Source organism: Heterodontus francisci, chromosome 5 (assembly GCF_036365525.1).
Source record: "Heterodontus francisci isolate sHetFra1 chromosome 5, sHetFra1.hap1, whole genome shotgun sequence".
NCBI classification, from domain to species: Eukaryota; Metazoa; Chordata; class Chondrichthyes; order Heterodontiformes; family Heterodontidae; genus Heterodontus; species Heterodontus francisci.
Window position 1 is genome coordinate 33298842 of NC_090375.1, and position 21775 is coordinate 33320616.

Below are 21775 nucleotides of genomic sequence, written 5' to 3' on the forward strand. Positions count from 1 at the left end.
AAAGACAATAACAATTTAGTTTATAAAATATATATATGGAACATTCAAACAACCGAACAGTGGTTCTCTCTTCGCACAAACTGATAGAAAAAAGAAAAACTTGCATTTACACAGTGCTTTTCACAACCTCAGGATGTCCCAAAACGCTTTACAGCCAATGAAGTACTTTTGAAGTGTTGTAATGTAGGAAACGCAGCAGCCAATTTGCATGCAAGTTCCCACGAATAGGAATGTGATAATGCCCAGATAATCTGTTTTTGCGATATTGATTGATGGACAAATATTGACCAGGACCCCAGGAATAACTCATCTACTCTTTGAAATAGTGCCATGGGATCATTTACATCCACCTGAGAGAGTAGTTGTGGCCTCAGTTTAACATCTCATCTGGAAGACGGCACCTCTGACAGTGCAGATAAGGAAAAAGATGGGCATTCAGCGTCATTTAACTTTAAGTGATTCCTGTTTTTTTTGTTAAATTTATAAAAGTTCAGTCAAACTGTGGGCTTGTACACTGGCTAAATAGTGTATTTCAGTTTTTGTGGAATGAAACAATATTGTAGAAAAAGCAGCAATAATTTATGGTATATAATAACTTATATTTATATAGTGCCTTGAATGTGATAAAACATTCCAAGGCGCTTCACAGGAGCATTATAAAACAAAATATGACAGCGCGCCACATAAGGAGATAATAGGTTCGATGACCAAAAAACTTGGTCAAAGAGGTGGGTTTAAATGAGTGTCGTAAGGGAGGAAAGCAAGATAGAGAGGCAGAGACGTATAGGGAGGGTATTCCAGAGCTCAGGGCCTAGGCAACTAAAGTTGTCCCTCAAGCGGGTGGAAGCCTTGCCTCGGACAATTAAAGCCCGGGGACCCGTAAAATGGGGGATGGATCCCCGGGCGAGGCAGAAACGGGTTCGCCACCAACTTTTACATCGGTGGCGAATTCCCGTTCGCCGAAGGTAAAATCCAGCCCTATGTTTTTATTTTGGCTTTGGCAATTAACTTTTCCAACAGAAAATCTTCCAAATTTGTCCAAAACTATACAATTAAAGAATCTGATCACCAAATATTAATCAAGTGGACACTGAATTATCAAAGCTGTAATTAATGCAGAATTAGTGTACATCCATCTGCATCGCTTCAAACAAGAAAAAAATTTAAGTCTTCACAATGTGGATCAACGTCCCCGTCTTTGGTATTTAGAGCATCAGTGATACACAGAGTTATAGTACTGTCTTTCCATTTCAAAGATTTGGGGTCAAAGGAGCCAACGGAAAATAGTGCTGCATCAAGGAAAGCATCAACATTAATTTTAACTGTAACATAGAATTTTCCTTTTTATTTCAGATTTTAGCATCTGCAGTATTTTGCTTTTGTATTACATTGTGGGGATTTGGATTTTCCCTGATTTGTATGCAAAAACTTCAATTATTTATCTATATTTATTGGGAAAGTCTATTTTGCCATAATGTAAAAATGATCCCAAAGCAGCCTCTAAAGAACATTTTGCAATTTGGGGTAGTTGGACCACATGATTGATGTATTTGTGCAGAGGCTGTCAAGGGGGTACAAAGACACATGGGTTTGATCCTTCAAACCCTGAGATTGCTAGTGCATAGTACCAAAGCATCACGGACCAATGCACTCACGTCAGCATGCCTAACTCCAGTGCACTATATAACTGACATAAGTGGTGTGCTGGTCATCGGAAATGGTTCTCGGGGGCGGGGTTGAGGGGTGGTGGTGAGTTTGAGTGAGTGAGGCAGTGGAGATGAGAGAGGCAGTGGAGATGAGAGAGGCAGTGGAGGTGAGAGAGGCGATCACTACTTCTGTGGAGTGGGAGAGGCACTCCTGCTTCTCCTGGCTCCACAGAAGGGATATGGTTAACAAAATGATTTTTGTTCAAATTGGCTGTCGCGTTACCTACATTACAACTGTGACTACACTTTAAAAGTACTTCACTGGTAGTAGATAACTATGGGACTTCCTGAGGTTGTGAAAGATGTTCTACAAATATAAGTTTTTTTTAATGGCCCCCACTTCTTCCTGCCTCCTCTCCTTCATCAAGCACCCAGGCCTTCCCCTCTCCACTACCAACCTGATCTCAAAATACCCCCATCACTACATTTTTATCCACTCGATAACATCCCCTCCCCATCATCCCACACCTGGCCACCACCATCCCAGTGCTGCCATACTCTCTCACATACCAAGACTCCCCCAATTACTGCAATATCCAACACCCCTCTGTCACTTGAACTAGACCTTTATAACCCCTTTCATATCACAAGTGCCGTAGCTACGCCTCCAACTGGTCTGACATGCCGTAAATCCCATCTCAGTTCTCCTAGACCTTTGCACCAGATGCAATGTCCATTACCAGCTCACAAACGCCAGCACCACCTTCTCAATACTAGGGACTCACATAAACCCCAAATCCCCACTTTTATTCAGTGCAGATCCTACAATCTACCACCTATTTATCTGCAACAACTTCCATAACATCTCTCTCTGAGTTTATTTTTGTACAATTAGTTAAAACTAACCATAGTTAAATTAATTTAATAGCAATCATGAATTTAGTTTCCATGCGAATCCAGCAGTTCAAGAAGGCAGCTCACCATCACCTTCTCATGGGCAAGTAGGGATGGGCAATAAATGCTGGCCTGGCCAGCGACGCCTACATCCCATGAAACAAATAAAAAAATACATATTTGATTCTGCAAATATCAATAGTACTTCTACCCTGTGAAAGAACACAATTTAGCTTATTCAATCACTGGAAATCGTGGCTTATATACTATACACCCCATACTATCAAACTACATAGTTGCCACTTCACTGCAAGCTACACCACAGGCACCCAATTAACATATACGTAAAGAAAATCATGTCATTTTGTCCACCTCCCTTTTTATATCTACTCATTGGTGTGTATTGAACATAGCATCATGAAACCTGAGCTTCAATCATACGTTGATACTTGCTCCTAATTGGTTGTTGTTAAGCATGTGCTTGGTAGGAGCAATCAGATGTATGGCTCACAGCCTAGGACACCACCAGTCCTGACCACCATCATGAGTTGGAACGACTAACCGCTATTTCTGAGTAAATTTGAAACAAAGTTGGACTCAGCAAAATAAACACCAGAAATTTACTTATATTAAGTGTCTCGATACCGCTGACTGGGCTAATACATTTAACTTTGTAATAATTTAATATTGTGAGATAAGTAGACAATTACCAGAAGAAATACAGAGGTTTTTTTTTTCTATCCAGCAACTGGTTCACAAGAGATCAAATAATTACAGATGAAAATTGAAACTGCACATGCCAAAAATATGAAATAAAACAAAGAATAATGGAAATCAGAGGTGGTCAGTCAGCATGAGAGAGAGAATAAGTAGTAACCAATAGTCCCATCCAAAACATTCACCTCACTTCATCATTCAGGCACTGACAGACAAATTCCATATCTTCAGCTTTTCTGTTTCATTTATTTTTAACTTATAATGACTCATGGCAACTGCTTGAGGCAGAAGCAAACATACAAAAATCATATGTTTTCAAATCTTTGCAGGGTCTTGCCCCTCTCTACCTCTTTCAGCCCTATAACCCTCTGAGATAACTGCACTCCCCCACTTCTAGCCTTTTGAGCATCCCTGATTTTAATTGCTCCGCCATTGGCGACTGAATTGCTGCCAAGGCCTCAAGCTTTAGCATTCCCTCTCTAAACCGCACCCCCGGTCTTCCTTAAGACTCTCCTTAAAGCCTAACTTTTTGACCAAGCTTTTTTTCCTCATCTGGCTCAGTGCCAAATTTTGTTTGATAACGCTCCTGCGAAACACTTTGAAATGTTTTACTACGTTAAAGGTGTGAAAGAAATACAAGTTGTTATTGTATACTGTTTCTAGGAAGTGGCCTATCTCTGCTTTTCTCCAGAGGACATCAAACATTGAGAAATTTTCCAATGGAATATGTGGCAATATTGATTCATCTCAGAAAATACATCAATACTAGTAATTAAATTGCAAAAACTAGTAAATAACCTGGTAAACAACTGAGAAGAACAGTAAGGAATATTTAACTGTCCACGATGATGTAATTTTTTCACTTCATCACTCATGCAGAACATTGACCATGAATAGAATATGCACAGTCAGGTTTAACATTAGATGGTACTGTAATTTAATATCTCAAAGCAGAACTGACAGTATATATTATGGAAAACAATACCTACCAAAATTCAGTTAACAACTGGAGTCAAATCTACTGTCATGCTTCATATAATCTAAACTACTCAATTAGTCTAGTCATAAATGACTTCTAAGCATCCATTATTCATTCATACTTGACCACTGATCACTGCAAAACTTGGATGAATCACTGCAGAAATTCAATTATGTTCCGTTCTCCCCTGATCAATATTCATACTTCAATACCACAGTGCTAGTCACACAACAATTGTCTTTCATATTTTAAGTAACTGTGCGTCCAAAGATAAAATATGGAACAGAATAAAGGAGCCAAACAGCAAGCATTTTGTTTATTTTGGACTTTGAAAAGAAACAAATGTTAACAATTTATCAAATATAACCACTGGATTGAGTATTAACAAAACAAACCAGCTGTGAGTAATTTCATTCAAACCACACAAGTTTCAAGAAGTTCTCAGTAAAAGAAGTAAACGATTCCTGAAGCGATCATGAAATTGAATGGCATGTTCTATACAACAGCATTGTAAGTATTCCTGAACGATGTTAGAAGCTATTTTTCAGCAAGTTAAGCTTTTTTCCGCTGTAAATCCAGCCAGCATTTGGACATCAACTAACTCTGAATATTTCAGATCAGACACACACTTGTACAAACTTGAAGCTTACGTAAACGCTTACTATTCGACGGACGTTTACATATGGGCCATATATAGCCATTACACAAGAGTGAATGTACTTACTGGAGGGCATGGTATATGTGTCCTCTTCATCTATGATCTCTGCGTAGTCATCGGTTTCTGCAAGTGAAGAATCACGCATTTTAGCTGAGTTTGCTCAAGACACAAACCGTTACTAATTAAACTTAGACACACAGCATAAGGAAGGCATTAGAAGATGAACATTCCCTTTCCTCTTAGATAGGGCTGAAGCCCACGCTTTTGAAAAAAAACTACTCTTAGGTTTCACTCAACTGCTCTTACAGAAAGTGACGTCTGTGGAGAGCCAGAATGCAAACCTATTTCTGGAGAATAAGATGACATCATTTCATCACAAGTACAGCCTTGCCTCTCAGAAAAGGAAAGAACAGCAAGTAGGGGGATGACCTCTGATGGGATGGAAAAAGCATCAATATATCTTCAACAAAATAGGAAAGCACTGACCTACGTCTGAAACTCACTGCAGTTTAATTAAGGAAACGTAACATACAAGGTCTGCATGCCACAGCAAGCTCAAAAATTGTAATACCCTTTCTGCTGGCCCCCCGTGATTTACATAAAATGTCAAGACTCGATCTGGCCAAGGTTATTATCGAGCAGTACAACACTAGGGAAAACAAGGGTGGTCTTTGCCCAGAATTCAGTTCTGATGAGTTCCCACACATGGAAATTTCTGGCACATTGCCTTGTAACTATGGTTAAAAAAAGTATTTCACTTGGAACACTTATGGTAGCTAAATGTAATGTAACTTAAAAAAAGATTTGCATGTATTTCCTTGGAATACTTTTAAAAATATACATTGTGCAGTGTTTCAAGAATTAAATAAATACATTTATTTTCCAGAAAACTGAAGTACAAAATCTGTCACTTGATGTGCGTTAACAACTTGCACTTACATTGCTGTTTCAATGTAATGAAACGTCCCAGGGCACTTCAGTCAAAAATAATGAGACTCAGAATGAGTAGAATGGTAAGTTAGGGGTAGGAACCAAAAACAAGATTAAAGAGATAGATTTTGAGGAGGTTTTGAAGGAGGGATAGCAAAGCAAGGCTATGGTGGTTTAAAAGAGAATTCTGAAAAATGCAACTGAAACAGCCTATGACTCTGCAGTCGAAAATGGAGAGAAGGAGGAATGCAAAGCAAGTCATAGGAGTGAATGGCATGTACAGGAACAGAATCTGAATGAGGTAGTAGTGTTAGGAAGGGGCGAGGCCACAGAAAGAATTTGTAGACAAGTGCAAAAATTTTGAGATCCATTTATAAAGTGAAAGGGTGCCAAGTGAAGGCTAGTGAGCACAGGGGCAATACAGCAGCATGACAGTGCAAGATGGGATGCAAATGGTAGCGTTCTGAATGCATTGCAATTTCCTGAAGGGCAGGATTTGGATGTCTGCCAAGGAGAGCACTGGAGTAACTTAGTCAGCAAGTAATAAAGTTTCAGGGGCAGTGGGGATGCAGTAGAATCAGAGGCAGCAATTTACGAACATATGAACTAGGAGCAGGAGTAAGCCATTCGGCCACTTCAAGACTGCTCTGCCATTTAATAAGATCATGGCTGATCTGATTGTGGTCTCGACTCCACTTTCCCGCCTACACCCAATACCCTTTTACTCCCTTGTTAGTCAAGAATCTATCTGCCTCTGCCTTAAAAATATTCAATGACCCTGCCTCCATTGCTCTCTGGGGAAAAGAGTTCCAAAGACTCACAACCCTCAGAGAAAACATTTCTCCTCATCTCTGTTTTAAATAGACAACCCCTTATTTTTAAACTGTGGCCCCTAATTCTAGTCTCTCCCACAAGGGGAAACATCCTTTCAGCATCCCCTCAGGAGTTCTGATCAAGGGTCATTGACCTGAAACATTAACTCTGCTTCTCTCTCCACAGATGCTGCCAGACCTGCTGAGTATTTCCAGCATTTCTTGTTTTTATTTCAGATTTCCAGCATCTGCAGTATTTTTCTTTTATCCCCTCAGGATCTTATATGTTTCAATAAGATCACCTCTCATTCTTCTAAACTCCAATGGATACAGACCCAATCTGTCCAACCTTTCTTCATAGATAATCGCCCCATTCCATTTTGCAATGGTGGAGTTGGTGATATCCAGGAGGGACATTTAAAGTTCATTGTAGGGTCAAATGAAACACTGAGGTAACATCATTGCGTTCTGTCTAGGCTGCTGCCAGAAAGAGGGAAGGAGTCAGTTGTTATGATATGTAATTTTAAGTGCGAAATGAGCAGGATGGCTTTGGTCTTGCCAATGCCCTGTAATGAAGAAAGTTCTTGCTGATTCAGAATTGAATATTGGCAATGCAACCAGATAGGACATTGGTGGCTGAGGAATCTTTAGTGGTCCTACAGAGATACAGCATATATGTCACAGATGACACCATAAAAATCCGAAACTAGGGTCCTGAATCTAAATAAAGGAAACTATGAAGGTATGAGGCATGAGTTGGCCATGGTAGATTGGGGAACTTTACTAAAACGGTTGACGGTGGTTAGACAATGGATAATAATTAAAGAACGTGTGCATGAATTATAACAATTATTCATTCTTGTCTGGCGCAAAAATAAAACCGGAAAGGTGGCTCAACCGTGGCTTATAAAATAAATTAGGGATAGTACTAGATCCGAAGAGGAGGCATATAAAATTGCCAGAAAAAGCAGCAAGTCTGAGGATTGGGAGCAGTTTAGAATTCAGCAAAGGAGGACAAAGAGGTTGATTAAGCGAGTGAAAATAGAGTATGAGAGTAAACTTGTGGGGAACATAAAAACTGACTGTAAAAGCTTCTATAAATATGTGAAGAGAAAAAGATTAGTGAAGACAAATGTAGGTCCCTTACAGTCAAAAACAGGGGAAATTATAACGGGGAACAAAGAAATGGCAGAACAATTAAACACATACTTTGGTTCTGTCTTCACAAAGGAGGAGACAAATAACCTCCCAGAAATGTTAGGAACCAAGGGTCTAATGAGAGGGAGGAACTGAAGGAAATCAGTATTAGTAAAAAAAAAAGTGCTAGGGAAATTAATGGGGTTAAAGGCAGACAAATCCCCAGGGCCTGATAATCTACATCTCAGAGTACTAAAGGAAATGGCCCTGGAAATAGTGGATGCATTGGTGGTCATCTTCCAAAATTCTATAGACTCTGGAGCAGCTCCTACAGATTGGAGGGTGGCAAATATAACGCCACTATTTAAAAAAGGAGGGAGAGAAAAAAACAGGGAACTACAGACCAGTTAGCCTTACATCAGTAGCGGGAAAAATGCTGGACTCTATTATAAAAGATGTGATAGCAGAACACCTGGAAAGCATAAACGGGACAGTAGAACAAATCTACTGCAATTTTTTAAGGATGTAACTAGTAGAATAGATAAGGGAGAACCAGTGGATGTGGTGTATTTGGATTTTCAGAAAGCTTTTGATAAGGTCCCACATAAGAGGTTAGTGTGCAAAATTAAAGCACATGGGATTGAGGGTAATATACTGCCATGGATTGAGAATTGGTGGACAGACAGGAAACAGAGAGTAGGAATAAACGGGTCTTTTTCCAGTTGGCAGGCAGTGACTACCGCAGGGAGCAGTGTTTGGGCCCCAGCTATTCACAATATATATTAATGACTTGGGTGAAGGAACTAAATATAACATTTCCAAGTTTGCAGTTGACACAAAGCTGGGGTGGGGGGGGGGAAGTGAGCTGTGAGGAGGAAGTAAAGAGGCTCCAATGGGATTTGGACAAGTTGGGTGAGTGGGCAAATCTATGGCAGATGCAGTATAACGTGGATAAATGTGAGGTTATCCACTTGGTTGTAAAAACAGAAAGGCAGATTATCTGGTGATCGAGTGGGAAAGGGGGAAGTGCAACGAGATCTGGATGTCCTTGTACACCAGCCGCTGAAAGCAAGCATTCAGATGCAGCAAGCAATTAGGAAGGCGAATAGTATGTTGGCCTTCATTGCAAGAGGACTTGAGTACAGAAACAAGGATGTCTTACTGCAGTTATACAGGGCCTTGGTGAGACCACATCTGGAGTATTGTGTGCAGTTTGGGTCTCCTTATCTGAGGAAGGATGTTCTTGCCATGGAGGGAGTGCAAAGAGGATTTACTAGGCAGATTCCTGGGATGGCTGGATTGATGTATGAGGAGAGATTGGGTCGACTAGGCCTATATTCACTAGAGTTTAGAAGAATGGGAGGGGATCTCATAGAAACATATAAAATTCTAACAGGACTAGACAGGTTAGATGCAGGGAGGATGTTCCCGATGGCTGAGGAGTCCAGAATCAGTCTCAGGATACAGGGTATGCCATTTAGAACAGAGATGAGGAGAAATTTCTTCACTCAGAGGGTGGTGAATCTGTGGAATTCTCTACCACAGAAGGCAGTGGAGGCCAAATCATTAAATATATTCAAGAAGGAGATATATTTCTTAATGCCAAAGGGATCAAGGGATATGGGGAAAAAGCGGGAACAGGGTATTGAATTAGACGATCAGCCATGATCTTTTTTGAATGGCGGAGCAGGCCAGAAGGGCCGAATGGCCTACTCCTGTTCGTATTTTCTATGTTTCTAATCAACAATGTTGCCAAAACATAGCATGCAAAACGGAAAAGAAAAATTAAAGCCAGGAGACACATGTGATGAACCTGTCCAGGGCACTGGTATAGGCAGGATGGAAGTAAGATATGCAGTCCGCATAGGGTGGATGGTGGAGAATAAATGACTGCATTTAACAGTCCAGAGAAATCAAGGAGAATGTGGGGAATTTGTGGCCTTGACCAGGGCAGTCTTGGTGCTGTGAGCAGAAACCAAATTGAAGGGAATCAAGTTGGGAGAGGCAAGTACTAAGCTGAGTGATGACAACACATTCAAGTACTTTAGAGAGAATGAGGGGATTAGCGATTGAGTAGTAGTTGGAAAGGCCAGAGGAATCAAGTGTGGGTGTTTTGTGGCAAGCAGGATAATGGTACTGTTGTGGGGGAGGGTACACAGCCTGAAGGGGAAGAGATGAAGGTGTAGAAGATAGGTGTCATTAAAATGAGATAAGTGTTGTGACAGCTTGGGGAAAATAGAGAAGAATCTGTAAGGTGATTATGGGGTTAGGGCAAAGGGATGGATGAGTACAGCACAGCAGCCGGGGGGAGAAAGAGAGAATGAGGCAGTTGAGAAAACTGGGTGAATAGTCTTGATCTCAGAAACTTTGGAAAATAAATTAATTAAATCTGAACGCACAACTACTAGGTGAATTTTTCTAATGCTTTCTGTTCATTGCCTTTATTCTCCTTACATTAATACCAGACATAGAAATATTTTTCCCTAAAAAGGCCTAATACTCTTGCGCTTGACAGTTCACTTTAAAACACATAATGCAGAAATTCAGAAACTTGGACCAGAAAGACAAGTACAACGATTGAAAAGGTTCCAGTAATGTGTGGCGCAAGGCTCCTATGTGAGCACCATTGATACATATGAAGGCATTCAGTGTTTAGCTTGCATGTGAAGCTAGTAAAATATTTTTAAAGGGATGCAAAACTCCACCTGCTCAGCAGTTTGTCCCAGCTACAGTAACTGAATAAGTTTTAATACCGTGATAACCTTCCAGCAGTTAAAGATAGAAATATTTAACAGACATCAACTATCAACTTTACTTACTGTGCAAATAAAAGGAATAGGTTTAAAATTTCACTTTGAAAAATTATAAAAATTGTCAAATCGTCAACCTTGTGCAGAGTAAATGAGCTACAAAATTCACAAATCTAGAAATTCCTCCTCTTTCTCCACATCTATTCTCTGCCACACCGATGCAATCTGAATTTACTATGTCCATTGGCATACACATTTTGCCTGTTGCTCCAGACCTGAGCCCATAAGTTGCATCTTCTGATTTCTTTGTGTCTCTCAAGGCTTTCACTGCTGTCGTCTCCCATTATTATTACTCACTCATGCCCCCTTTCTTTTCTTCCCTCACTGATACTTTGCTCCCTCAATCCTTACCCTAACCTATCACTACTCCTCTATCTTCTTACTCTCCTTTTGCAGTTACAGGCTTGCATCGGTCTTGGATAATCCCACAGATACCTCCGTGCCTCTCTACAAATTCTCCAAAGGGCCCACTGAAGCATCACGAGCAGCATTCCAACTGCCCATTCCTCTCTTGCATGGACCTTGACCAGCTGCAGTACATCCTGTAATTAGTAAACACTGCTCTAGTCACTACGGCATTTATGTGGTTGGTCCAGATGAGTTTCTGGTCAATGGTGATCCCCATGATGTTTATGGTGGGAGATTTGACAATGCCATTGAATGTCAAGGATAGGTAGTTAGGCCCTGCCCTGTTGAAGATCATCATTGCCTGGCACTTGTGTGACACAAATATTACTTGTAACATACCAGCCCAAGCCTGGAAGTTGTCCAGGTCTTGCTGCTCGCAGCCTGTCTTGTCTCACCTCAGCCTTGTGCCATTACTGGGAAATAGATAGCTATCTGTTGGGATGTATTCCACTTAAGCCAGGTTGGGACCAACGTTCTTGCAAATCAAATAATAGGGCAGTAGATAGGGCTTCAAACTAATAAACAGCGAGGGAAGGTTCAGGTTAAGGGTAAATTTTAAGTCTGAACAGAAATGCCAAAGCTGTAGAGCAAAGAAGTGATTTGGCTAAAATCAAGCAGATTGTGTCAGGAAAGGACAGAAAGCTTAGCAATGGTAATAGAACATTAGCGACTAAGGCCACAACAGGAAAAATAAAAAGTTAAAATTAAAGGCTCTATATCTGAATGCAGAAAGCATTCATATCAAGATAGATGAATTAATGACACAAATAGAATGAATGAGTTTCATCGAGTAGCCATAACTGAGATGTGATTGCAGAGTGGCCAAAGTTGGGAAGTAAATACTCCAGGGTATTTGACTTTTAGAAAAGATGGACAAAATGTAAAAGGAGGTGGAGTAACTCTGATAGAAAATTATGAGATAAATGAGTAGGGAGAAAGGATCTTAGCTTAGAAAATCAGGATGTAGATTCAGTTTGGGTTGTGCTAAGAAACAACAAAGGGCAGAAAACACTGGTGGGAGTAGTATACCGTACAGTAAACATAGTTTTGGACATAGTGGACAATGTGATGGACAAAGTATAAATTAGAGGAGCAATGCAACAAGGAAACTTATATAATCCTCAGGGGCTTTAATCTTCATAGGACTGGGTAAAACAAACTGGCAAAAGTAGCTTGGAGGACAAGTCCATGAACTGCATTCGAGACAGTTTTCTAGAACAATATTGTTACAACAGTGCTTCTATGTTTTGTAAAATATGTTGTTAAGGACTTATAGTTGAATTATGGACTTCGATTCATCTGGAAGCTTGAAGAGATGCTTAACTTTGCATTTTTTAAAAAGAGGTTATTAGAAGGCTTCCTGGACTTGGCTTGTAAACAAGCCCTTACTGGAAGGCATCTGTTTTCAGATAAAATACCAGCAGGGAGCTTGTTGTTTTGACTTGGGGAGATGTTTACAAAGAAGTGACAGGTCAAGATTTATAGAGGTCAGGAGGCTTGACTTCAGGAATGTTTTTGGTTTCACTTTGAATCGTTAAAAAAGACAGTTGGTCTGCACTTGCCAAGAAAACCCAGCTCATCTTTTTCTCTCTCTTGGAAAGAAACCCTGCATATTCAGTGTGTCAGTTTCCTCTTTCCTCCTGTATTTGAAGAAAACCTCTGTATCAAATATGTGGAAACTGAAACCCCTTTTGCCACGTTTCTGCTGTAAGGCCTATCTGAAACCTCTGTAGCTGCAGTTCTTGGAAAGCATACCCAAACTGATCTTCAATATCGCCTGGAAAGAACTGTCCTAAAAAGATCCCAATGGCAGCCGTTTATACGCATTTGGGACACCAAACTAAAACAAAGGACATAAATCTATATTTTTTTCCTTCAAGAATGAGCAAGTATTCAGCCTAAGTGGTTTTGTTTTGTAACAGAGCTCTAAACAGAAATCCCTTTTATTTTTCTAGTTAACCAGTGTGTGTACGTGTGTGCGTGGTTTTTTTTTATTCATTCATGGGATGTGGGCATCGCTGGCCAGGCCAGTATTTAATGCCCATCCCTAATTGCCCTTGAGAAGGTGGCGGTGAGCTGCCTTCTTGAACCGCTGCAGCCCATGTGGGGTAGGTACACCCACAGTGCTGTTAAGGAGTTCCAGGATTTTGACCCAGCGACAGTGAAGGAACGGCGATATAGTTGCAAGTCAGGATGGTGTGTGGCTTGGAGGGAAACTTGCAGGTGGTGGTGTTCCCATGCATTTGCTGCCCTTGTCCTTCTAGTTGGTAGAGGTCGTGTGTTTGGAAGGTGCTGTCTAAGGAGCCGTGGTGCATTGCTACAGTGCATCTTGTAGATGGTACACACTGCTGCCACTGTGCGTCGGTGGTGGAGGGAGTGAATGTTTGTGGATGGGGTGCCAATCAAGCGGGCTGCTTTGTCCTGGATGGTGTCGAGCTTCTTGAGTGCTGTTGGAGCTGCACCCATCCAGGCAAGTGGAGAGTATTCCATCACACTCCTGACTTGTGCCTTGTAGATGGTGGACAGGCTTTGGGGAGTCAGGAGGTGAGTTACTCGCCGCAGGATTCCTAGCCTCTGACCTGCTCTTGTAGCCACAGTATTTATATGGCTACTCCAGTTCAGTTTCTGGTCAATGGTAGCCCCTAGGATGTTGATAGTGGGGGATTCAGCGATGGTAATGCCACTGAATGTCAAGGGGAGATGGTTAGATTCTCTCTTATCGGAGATGCTCATTGCCTGGCACTTGTGTGGTACAAATATTACTTGCCACTTATCAGCCCATGCCTGGATATTGTCCAGGTCTTGCTGCATTTCTACACGGACTGCTTCAGTATCTGAGGAGTCATGAATGGTATTAACATTGTGCAATCATCAGCAAACATCCCCACTTCTGACCTTATGATTGAAGGAAGGTCATTGATGAAGCAGCTGAAGATGGTTGGGCCTAGGACACTACCCTGAGGAACTCCTTCAGTGATGTCCTGGAACTGAGATGATTGACCTCTAAAAACCACAACCATCTTCCTTTGTGCTGGGTATGACTCCAGCCAGCGGAGGGTTTTCCCCCTGATTCCCATTGACTCCAGTTTTGCTAGGGCTCCTTGATGCCATACCCGGTCAAATGCTGCCTTGATGTCAAGGGCAGCCACTCTCACCTCACCTCGAGTTGAGCTCTTTTGTCCATGTTTGAACCAAGGTTGTAATGAGGTCAGGAGCTGAGTGGCCCTGGCGGAACCCAAACTGAGCACCACTGAGCAGGTTATTGCTAAGCAAGTGCCGCTTAATGGCACTGTTGGACACCTTCCATCACTTTACTGATGATTGAGAGTAGGCTGATGGGGCAGAAATTGGACGGGTTGGACTTGTCCTGCTTTTTGTGTACAGGACATACCTGGGCAATTTTCCACATTGCAGGGTAGATGCCAGTGTTGTAGTTGTACTGGAACAGCTTGGCTAGGGGCTCGGCAAGTTCTGGAGCACAGGTCTTCAGTACTATTGCCAGAATATTGTCAGGGCCCATAGCCTTTGCAGTATCCAGTGCCTTCAGTCGTTTCTCGATATCTCGCGGAGTGAATCGAATTGGCTGAAGTCTGGCATCTGTGATGCTGGGGACTTCAGGAGAAGAGGAGTTGGATCATCAACTCGGCACTCCCGCTGAAGATTGTTGCAAATGCTTCAGCCTTATCTTTCGCACTGATGTGCTGGGCTCTACCATCATTGAGGATGGGGATATTTGTGGAGCCAACTCCTCCAGTTAGTTGTTTAATTGTCCACCACCATTCACGGCTGGATGTGGCAGGACTGCAGAGCTTAGATCTGATCCGTTGGTTATGGGATCACTTAGCTCTGTCTATCACATGCTGCTTACGCAGTTTGGCATGCAGACAGTCCTGTGTTGTAGCTTCACCAGGTTGACACCTCATTTTGAGGTATGCCTGGTGCTTCTCTTGGCATGCCCTGCTGCACTCTTCATTTCCCAGGGTTGGTCTCCTGGCTTGATAGTAATGGTAGAGTGGGGAATATGCCGGTCCATGAGGTTACAGATTGTGGTTGAGTACAATTCTGCTGCTGCTGATGGCCCACAGCGCCTCATGGATGCCCAGTTTTGCATTGCTAGATCTGTTCAAAATCTATTCCATTTAGCACGGTGGTAGTGCCACACAACACGAAGGAGGGTATCCTCAATGTGAAGGCGGGACGTCGTCTCCACAACGATTGTGCGGTGGTCACGCTTACCAATACTGTCATGGACAGATGCATCTGCGGCAGGCAGATTGGCGAGGACAAGGTCAAGTATATTTTCCCCTCTTGTTGGTTCCCTCACCACCTGCCGCATACTCAGTCTAGCAGATATGTCCTTTAAGACTCGGCCAGCTTGGTCAGTAGTGGTGCTACCGAGCCACTCTTGGTGATGGACATTGAAGTCCCCCACCCAGAGTATATTCTGTGCCCTTGCCACCCTCAGTGCTTCCTCCAAGTGGTGTTCAACATGGAGGAGTAATGACTCATCAGCTGAGGGAGGGCGGAAGGTGGTAATCAGCAGGAGGTTTCCTTGCCCATGTTTGATCTGATGCCATGAGACTTAATGGGGACCAGAGTTGATCTTGAGGACTCCCAGGACAACTCCCTCCCTACTGTATACCACTGTGTCGCCACCTCTGTGAGTATGTGCGTGAGGGGCTAAGGTAAAAAGGAAACTTTAATATTTCAATCTGTGTGTTTATGCTTTACTTCATTACTGGTTAAGACTTGCTTTATAAGAAACTGATAATGTTGTTGTTTATTAAAGAAACCTGGTTGGTGTGTTTCATTCTGGGAAAAGTACAGTATATGACTGACCGTATTGGTAAGTGGGAAAATTTAAATATATCTTGTGACCTGTGGAGATGTGGGGCTCCTCCCACCTCAGCTGTAACAATATATCAAAGCAAAATACTGTAGATGCTGGAAATCTAAAATAAAAACAGAAACCGACAGGTCACCAACCTGAAACGTTAACTCTGTTTCTCTCTCCACAGATGCTGCCTGACCTACTGAGTATTTCCAGCATTTTCTGCTTTTAATCTGCAACAATACATTGAATAACCCACTAGAGGACAGGCTATTTTAGAACTAGTAATATATGATTAATTAGTAATCTTGTAGTAAAGGATCCTCTGTGGTGGGGAGGGGGTGGGGAAGTGTGATCATAAAATTATGTTATATTCCAGCTCATTAAGTATACATGGTAATTCAATTTTCTTCCATGGTCAGATTCAAAATACTATTTAACAATAATCTCATCAACACTCACTGTTCAAACAACATAATAAATATAAATATAAATGAAAAAGAGTTATCAATGACCATTGAACATCACAATTTATGACATTGCAACTGCATGCTTAACCTAGGTACTTAGTGATATATGGCAATGGCATATGTCATAATGCATCACCTAAGGTGGTTGGGTATATACAGCAAGCAGTAATATGATTTAAACATTATATAAGTACTCCTACAGCAAGGTTTACTTACAAGTTAACACCTAAACTGCTTGCATTAACTTTCAACTGTAGCACTTGTGTGAACAAAACAAAACGGGTGAGAAATTGGAATTGTGCTTGCTTGTATTTTGGGTGCTAGAATTGCCCTTAGAGCTTCAAAATGCCATCTGCATCACATGCACATACTTTTGGGGTGAATCACACTGGTCACTATATTGATGAGGGCATTTAAACACATGCAGCAAACAGTTGCAGCAAATATTCACAGCAGGTAGATCATGACAATCAGCATGCAATGCTAATTTGACACCACCGGTGCCATTTTGGAGCTCAACACTCCAACTAAACATCTCTTTTAGCCTCACACAGCTGAACATGAGTTCAGCTGCAGCAAGGACCCCCCATTCTGTCCTCCAGATCATCAACTACTTCCAGGTTAGTTGCTTGTTGATTTCTTCTCGCTGTTGCTTCAATTCTACAAGTGTTTGGTACTTTCTATAGTTGTTGCAAGTTGTAAAAGTCTACAGGGAGAAGTGTGGCAGGTGCTGATGGAGCTTTTGCTCACTTCAAGGCTTCTGTACAAACCCTGAGAGGCTGAGTAAGCATGCCCTTGGAATACAGCACAACTTGGAGAATGAGCAAAGGGCCGCAAAGCAGGGAAAGCTGCTGGAAGAGAGAGGAGGAGGGGGAGAAGGGCTCCCAGCAGGAGGCCATATTTGCCCAGTATGTTCAGTGAGCAATTCTCCTATTTGAACCTCAGTGATGAACAATGAGCTAGATTTTATGGTCAATGGTGAAGCAATGGTGCTCTCCAATGACCTTGAAGAAAGGTTCCCACAATGATCTAGCAATCTCCGTGGCACGGGCGTCTGCTTTCCTGAAGGCAGTTTAAATCTGCTGCCTAGTCAAGTGGATCGCCAAGGGTCCAGTAGATCTCCAAGCATCCAACAGCAGTGATGTCAGCAAGCAGGGATGCAGCCAATCACACTGAAGTATTCTCACAGATAGCAAAGCAGAAGGTTAGAAGCACTGATACACCACTTTTAATTTAAATTTTCACATAGCAAAATAAATGATATTGGTTAGATTTACATAGAAGCTAAAAACAAACTAAAATAAAATGAAAATTATATGGAATTTATATAATGGATAAATTAGACATTCCACAAATATAAAGTTAGCTTTTCAGAGCCCGTGAAGGTATTTAGCAGTAATTATGAAGTTAATACATTATTAAAAACCCAGTTACACCTCATTCAATAAGGTGAAATTTTTTTCAAGCAAGACTAACAGCACAAAAGTAGAAGTTTTCAACAATTCACGATTGCTTTGAGATTTCAGTCTGGGGGACTTTGAAGGAGCGTAGAATCACTGACAGCAACTTCTGAATTTCTGTATTATTCTGCGCCCACGTGGGCTCAAAGTAGCTGTTAGTTTCAGTGGAGTAATGACGGCAAACACTGACAGTTTCAGCATCATTACCACCAAAATATCCAGGCCAATGTGTGAGACGTCTGCGCTTCAGTCAGGACATCCTCATGAAATTTACTGCCTGCTGCAGTCACAACTGCAACCTCAGAGCAGGGCAAGTACTGCATTGCCATTGGCTGTGAAGATGACCGTGGCCATGAAATTGTGTGTCTGGCTCCTTCCAGACTGGAGCTGGAGATATTTGCAACATCTCGCAGTTTTCCATCCATTGTTGTGTCAGGAAGGTCACCGAGGCTCTCTACTCAAAGAAAGCTAACTACACAGGTAAAGTCAGCATGCATCTTTGCTCGGATTGCAGGCTTCCTCATAGTGCAGGGTGACATCGTGCATGAGGATATCATCTTTGATGGTTTCAGCCACTCCACTGGCTCCAGCCTCAGCAATGGCTATTCCAATAACGGCAGTATCATCTCCTCCTGCTGCCTCTGGTTGTGTGCCATCTTGTTCTGCAAGAGAGAGGGAAGTACGTCATTGAGTGTGGTGCAATCTGTTTGGGTGATGTGGCTATCATGGTTGAATAGCGGGCAGCGTGTGCAAGCTGTGAGATGTGTGTGTGAGCAGCAGTGCGAAGTGTTGAGGGTGCAGTGAAACAGATGAATGTCAGATATGAGTCATGATTGGTAGACACTGTTGGTAGGTGACTGATGGGGGTGTGGTGAATTGGACAGTGTCTGAAGCTAGTTGGGCATTTGAAGATGTATTCACTGACCTTGCCCACTTGTGTGATGCCATTGATCATCCTGTAGCATCGCATCCAGACCCATGGAGCTTGAATCCAGCCATTGACCTCCACAGCTACCTGCTCTGACTGCGTTCTGAGTGTGTGTCTGGCGGGCCTCTCTACAGGACATCTTTCCTTCTTTCCATCTCCTCTATCAAGGCCTCCAGTGCAGCATCCAAAAACCTTGGAGACAGCTCGCTCCCATGTTGTGCCATTCTTCAATGTTTCCTAGATCAGAATCACTTCCTGCTCCTGCCACAATACACCTCCCCTTTAAGAGATGCAGGCTAGCTTTAAGTAGTGCTAGCCAATTGTGGTATTGGTCCCCTTCTCATGCGTTGAGCCAATCAACAGTGTGGTTAGTGATGGCTGGGTGCTGAAATCAGTGAAGTCAGCAGGCAGCATGAAGTCTGCAATGCAATCAATAGGAGCAGGTTAATTGAGCATCGTGATCCCTGTGCCTGTTTTCGGGCATGATCGAATTTAGCCCCAATGTCTCTGCAGCTCTGCTTAGGGGAAGAGCTCAGAAATATGAATGTGGACTCGAGTAATTTGAAGGAACCACTATGTCAATATCAGAATAGCAGCATCATTCAGGTTAACTGTGCATTAATTCTGGTCCTCCCAGCTATACATGGGCCTCACCTCTCCAGAACTCTCAACCCCGCCTTTTGCTGCATCTCACTTTTTGAGAATCACTTTTCTGTTCAATGACTGCAAGCAATATAGAAAAGTGGTTTGACTTATTTTATTGAAATAATGCCTTGTTCACTAACAAATCCATAGCTGGAACATATTTTAAACATGTGCAGTCCAACTTGCTTTTGTGACCATTTTATTATTAAGGTTACTTCCCTAAATTTCTCTTTTGATACATATAGAACATAATTTTTTCATGCATTCATAGCTTTCTATATTGGTTCTGTACCTAATAATAAGTTGTGAAAGAACATAAAGTTGCATAATCCCAAAGAGTTTCTTTCAAATGTTTTTGGTGAATTTTAGGCACTCAATGTCAATGTCAACATTTGCACGTTAGGTAAAGCATAGAGAAATGTGAAGTAAAACTTAAGTTGATCCATAAACCTTAGACAAAAAAAATCCCCATTGCAATATTGTGACATCATATTTCCCACACCAAATAGCCTTTGACTGCAGTGAGAATGCAAACTTAGTGCCAAACATGAACCAGTTTTGTACTGTATTCTGAGCTGATGAGGAACTGGCTCAAGATTGCTCAGACTCAACTTGGTTTTTCAACTATATAAAAAAAAAACCCACATATGATGCTGAGAGCCAACAGACCAAGACGACCTGCATCTCACCAGTCTGGACTGGATTGAAAACCAAGTCCCTGAAGTAAAAAGACAGAGTGCAACTCACTATGGCAGACAATGCCTCCTTATTTGGTTCATTTCATTTTGTGGAACATCAAAAGTAATCATACCTTGACAAAAATAAACAGTAAATCTGCCTCTAAATTTCCTTTAATTACTCAATACTATGATGCAAAAGTTGTTGCATTCATTTACTTTTGGAGCCTTTAGACTTACAGCGATAACTAATACCATAAACTTATGTTAGATTGGAACCTATGAACCTGGCCATATCCAGAGTGTCAATAGACAGCTGTAAAAGTAAACCAAAGAAAATTTATGAATACAGCTCAGTAATTAATCAGAATTGGGGTAGATTTCATTCCTCCTCCCAGTTTGGTTTTATTTCGGTAAATATTTAAAAATAAAAAAATAAAATGCTCGGGGTATGCATTATAGCTCCATTCCACAATGATCATGATTACATATAACTGTTAGATCTCATTTATCGATGTCAGAAATAATCCAATAGCCACTGTTAATTTTGATTAAAGCACAATTTCACATGAATGGCACAGCATGCTGGAGTCACTGATGGCGGTATTTGGAGGGACTAGGCAAATAAGCTTCCCATGCAATGAGTTCCTGATTTCAACTATTGTCATGTAATGCTATTAAGCTAAGACCAGACATCTTCTCAGGAGGAGGAAAAAAATGAATGGCTGCCCTAGGTCGCTCTCACACACCAATAATACAAGGTACCAGTGCCAGAAGGCAGACATAAAAATTATCCTCCTGACCCAAAATATGGAGCAAGGGAAATCAGACAGTAAATAGCATAACTAATACAAAAATCATCCAAACAATACGATAGCATTTTTTGGTAGCAGCATTTACATCAAGACAGCAATTAGTATATTTTATAGTCATTGATGTACATGCACAGAATGAGAATTTTGACAGGAAATATGCTAGATTTTTATTTTAAAAGAAGTTTCTGAAGAATAGTCTGTTGGGTGATACATATGCAAAAGTTGGACTGTATATTTTTCTAATATCTAAACTAAAACTACAAATGTCTAAAACATGAATTAATGGTGTTAGCCAGTTCAAATTCTTTGTAATTTTAATTTTAAGCATAGCCATTACCGTCCCCACTAATTTCATCTGTGAATCCAGGCAGCACGAGAGAAACAGAGAGAAACAAGGAGGGGGGAGGAAAAAAGTGGAAAAATTGCATTATTATCAGAGGCAAGAAACAAAGGCAACGATCAAGCTTCAGGAACAACGAGGTCAGAAAATGCAAGAAAATATGAATTACATGGAATTGCTACAACAAATGAAAACTAAATTAAAGTTTGGTTTAAAAACAAATCTTTATAACTCCCATAAAACTCCAAGTTAATGTTTCCTTATCTCATTCTTAAATTTGGGATGAATTATCAAAAAAGTTAACACTGGAAATTAACCCAATTTCCATACTTGGCAGCATCTGTCAACATCAGCCATCCCTCTTCAGGTACAACTTGTTCAGATACAGAATAATCTCACTCTACTCTGCCCATCAATATATTTACAAGAAGGAAGAACCTTGCTGTGTCTGAATGTTAATACTCCTGTCAACCAGCTTTTGTGCAAAGGATTCATGCCCACCAGGCTAACAAAACTAAAACCCATTTCACTTTGGACCCAGAAACCAGCAGAAAGAGGAAACCTCCATCCAATTAGTTTGGGCTGGATTCAGACCCAAGTGTTGAATAACTGCAGCAT

At 41.4% G+C, this 21775-nt stretch overlaps 1 protein-coding gene across 5 annotated transcripts in view; it reads right to left on the reverse strand.

The window, feature by feature from the left end:
- The window catches only part of LOC137369804 (focal adhesion kinase 1), a 717355-nt gene that overhangs the window by 181701 nt on the left and 513879 nt on the right, over positions 1–21775 (reverse strand). For all 5 annotated transcript variants that reach the window (XM_068031302.1, XM_068031301.1, XM_068031300.1 and 2 more), the window contains one exon: positions 4961–5017. In XM_068031302.1, coding sequence (XP_067887403.1) covers positions 4961–5017 — 57 coding nt within the window. The remainder of the gene's footprint in view (positions 1–4960; positions 5018–21775) is intronic.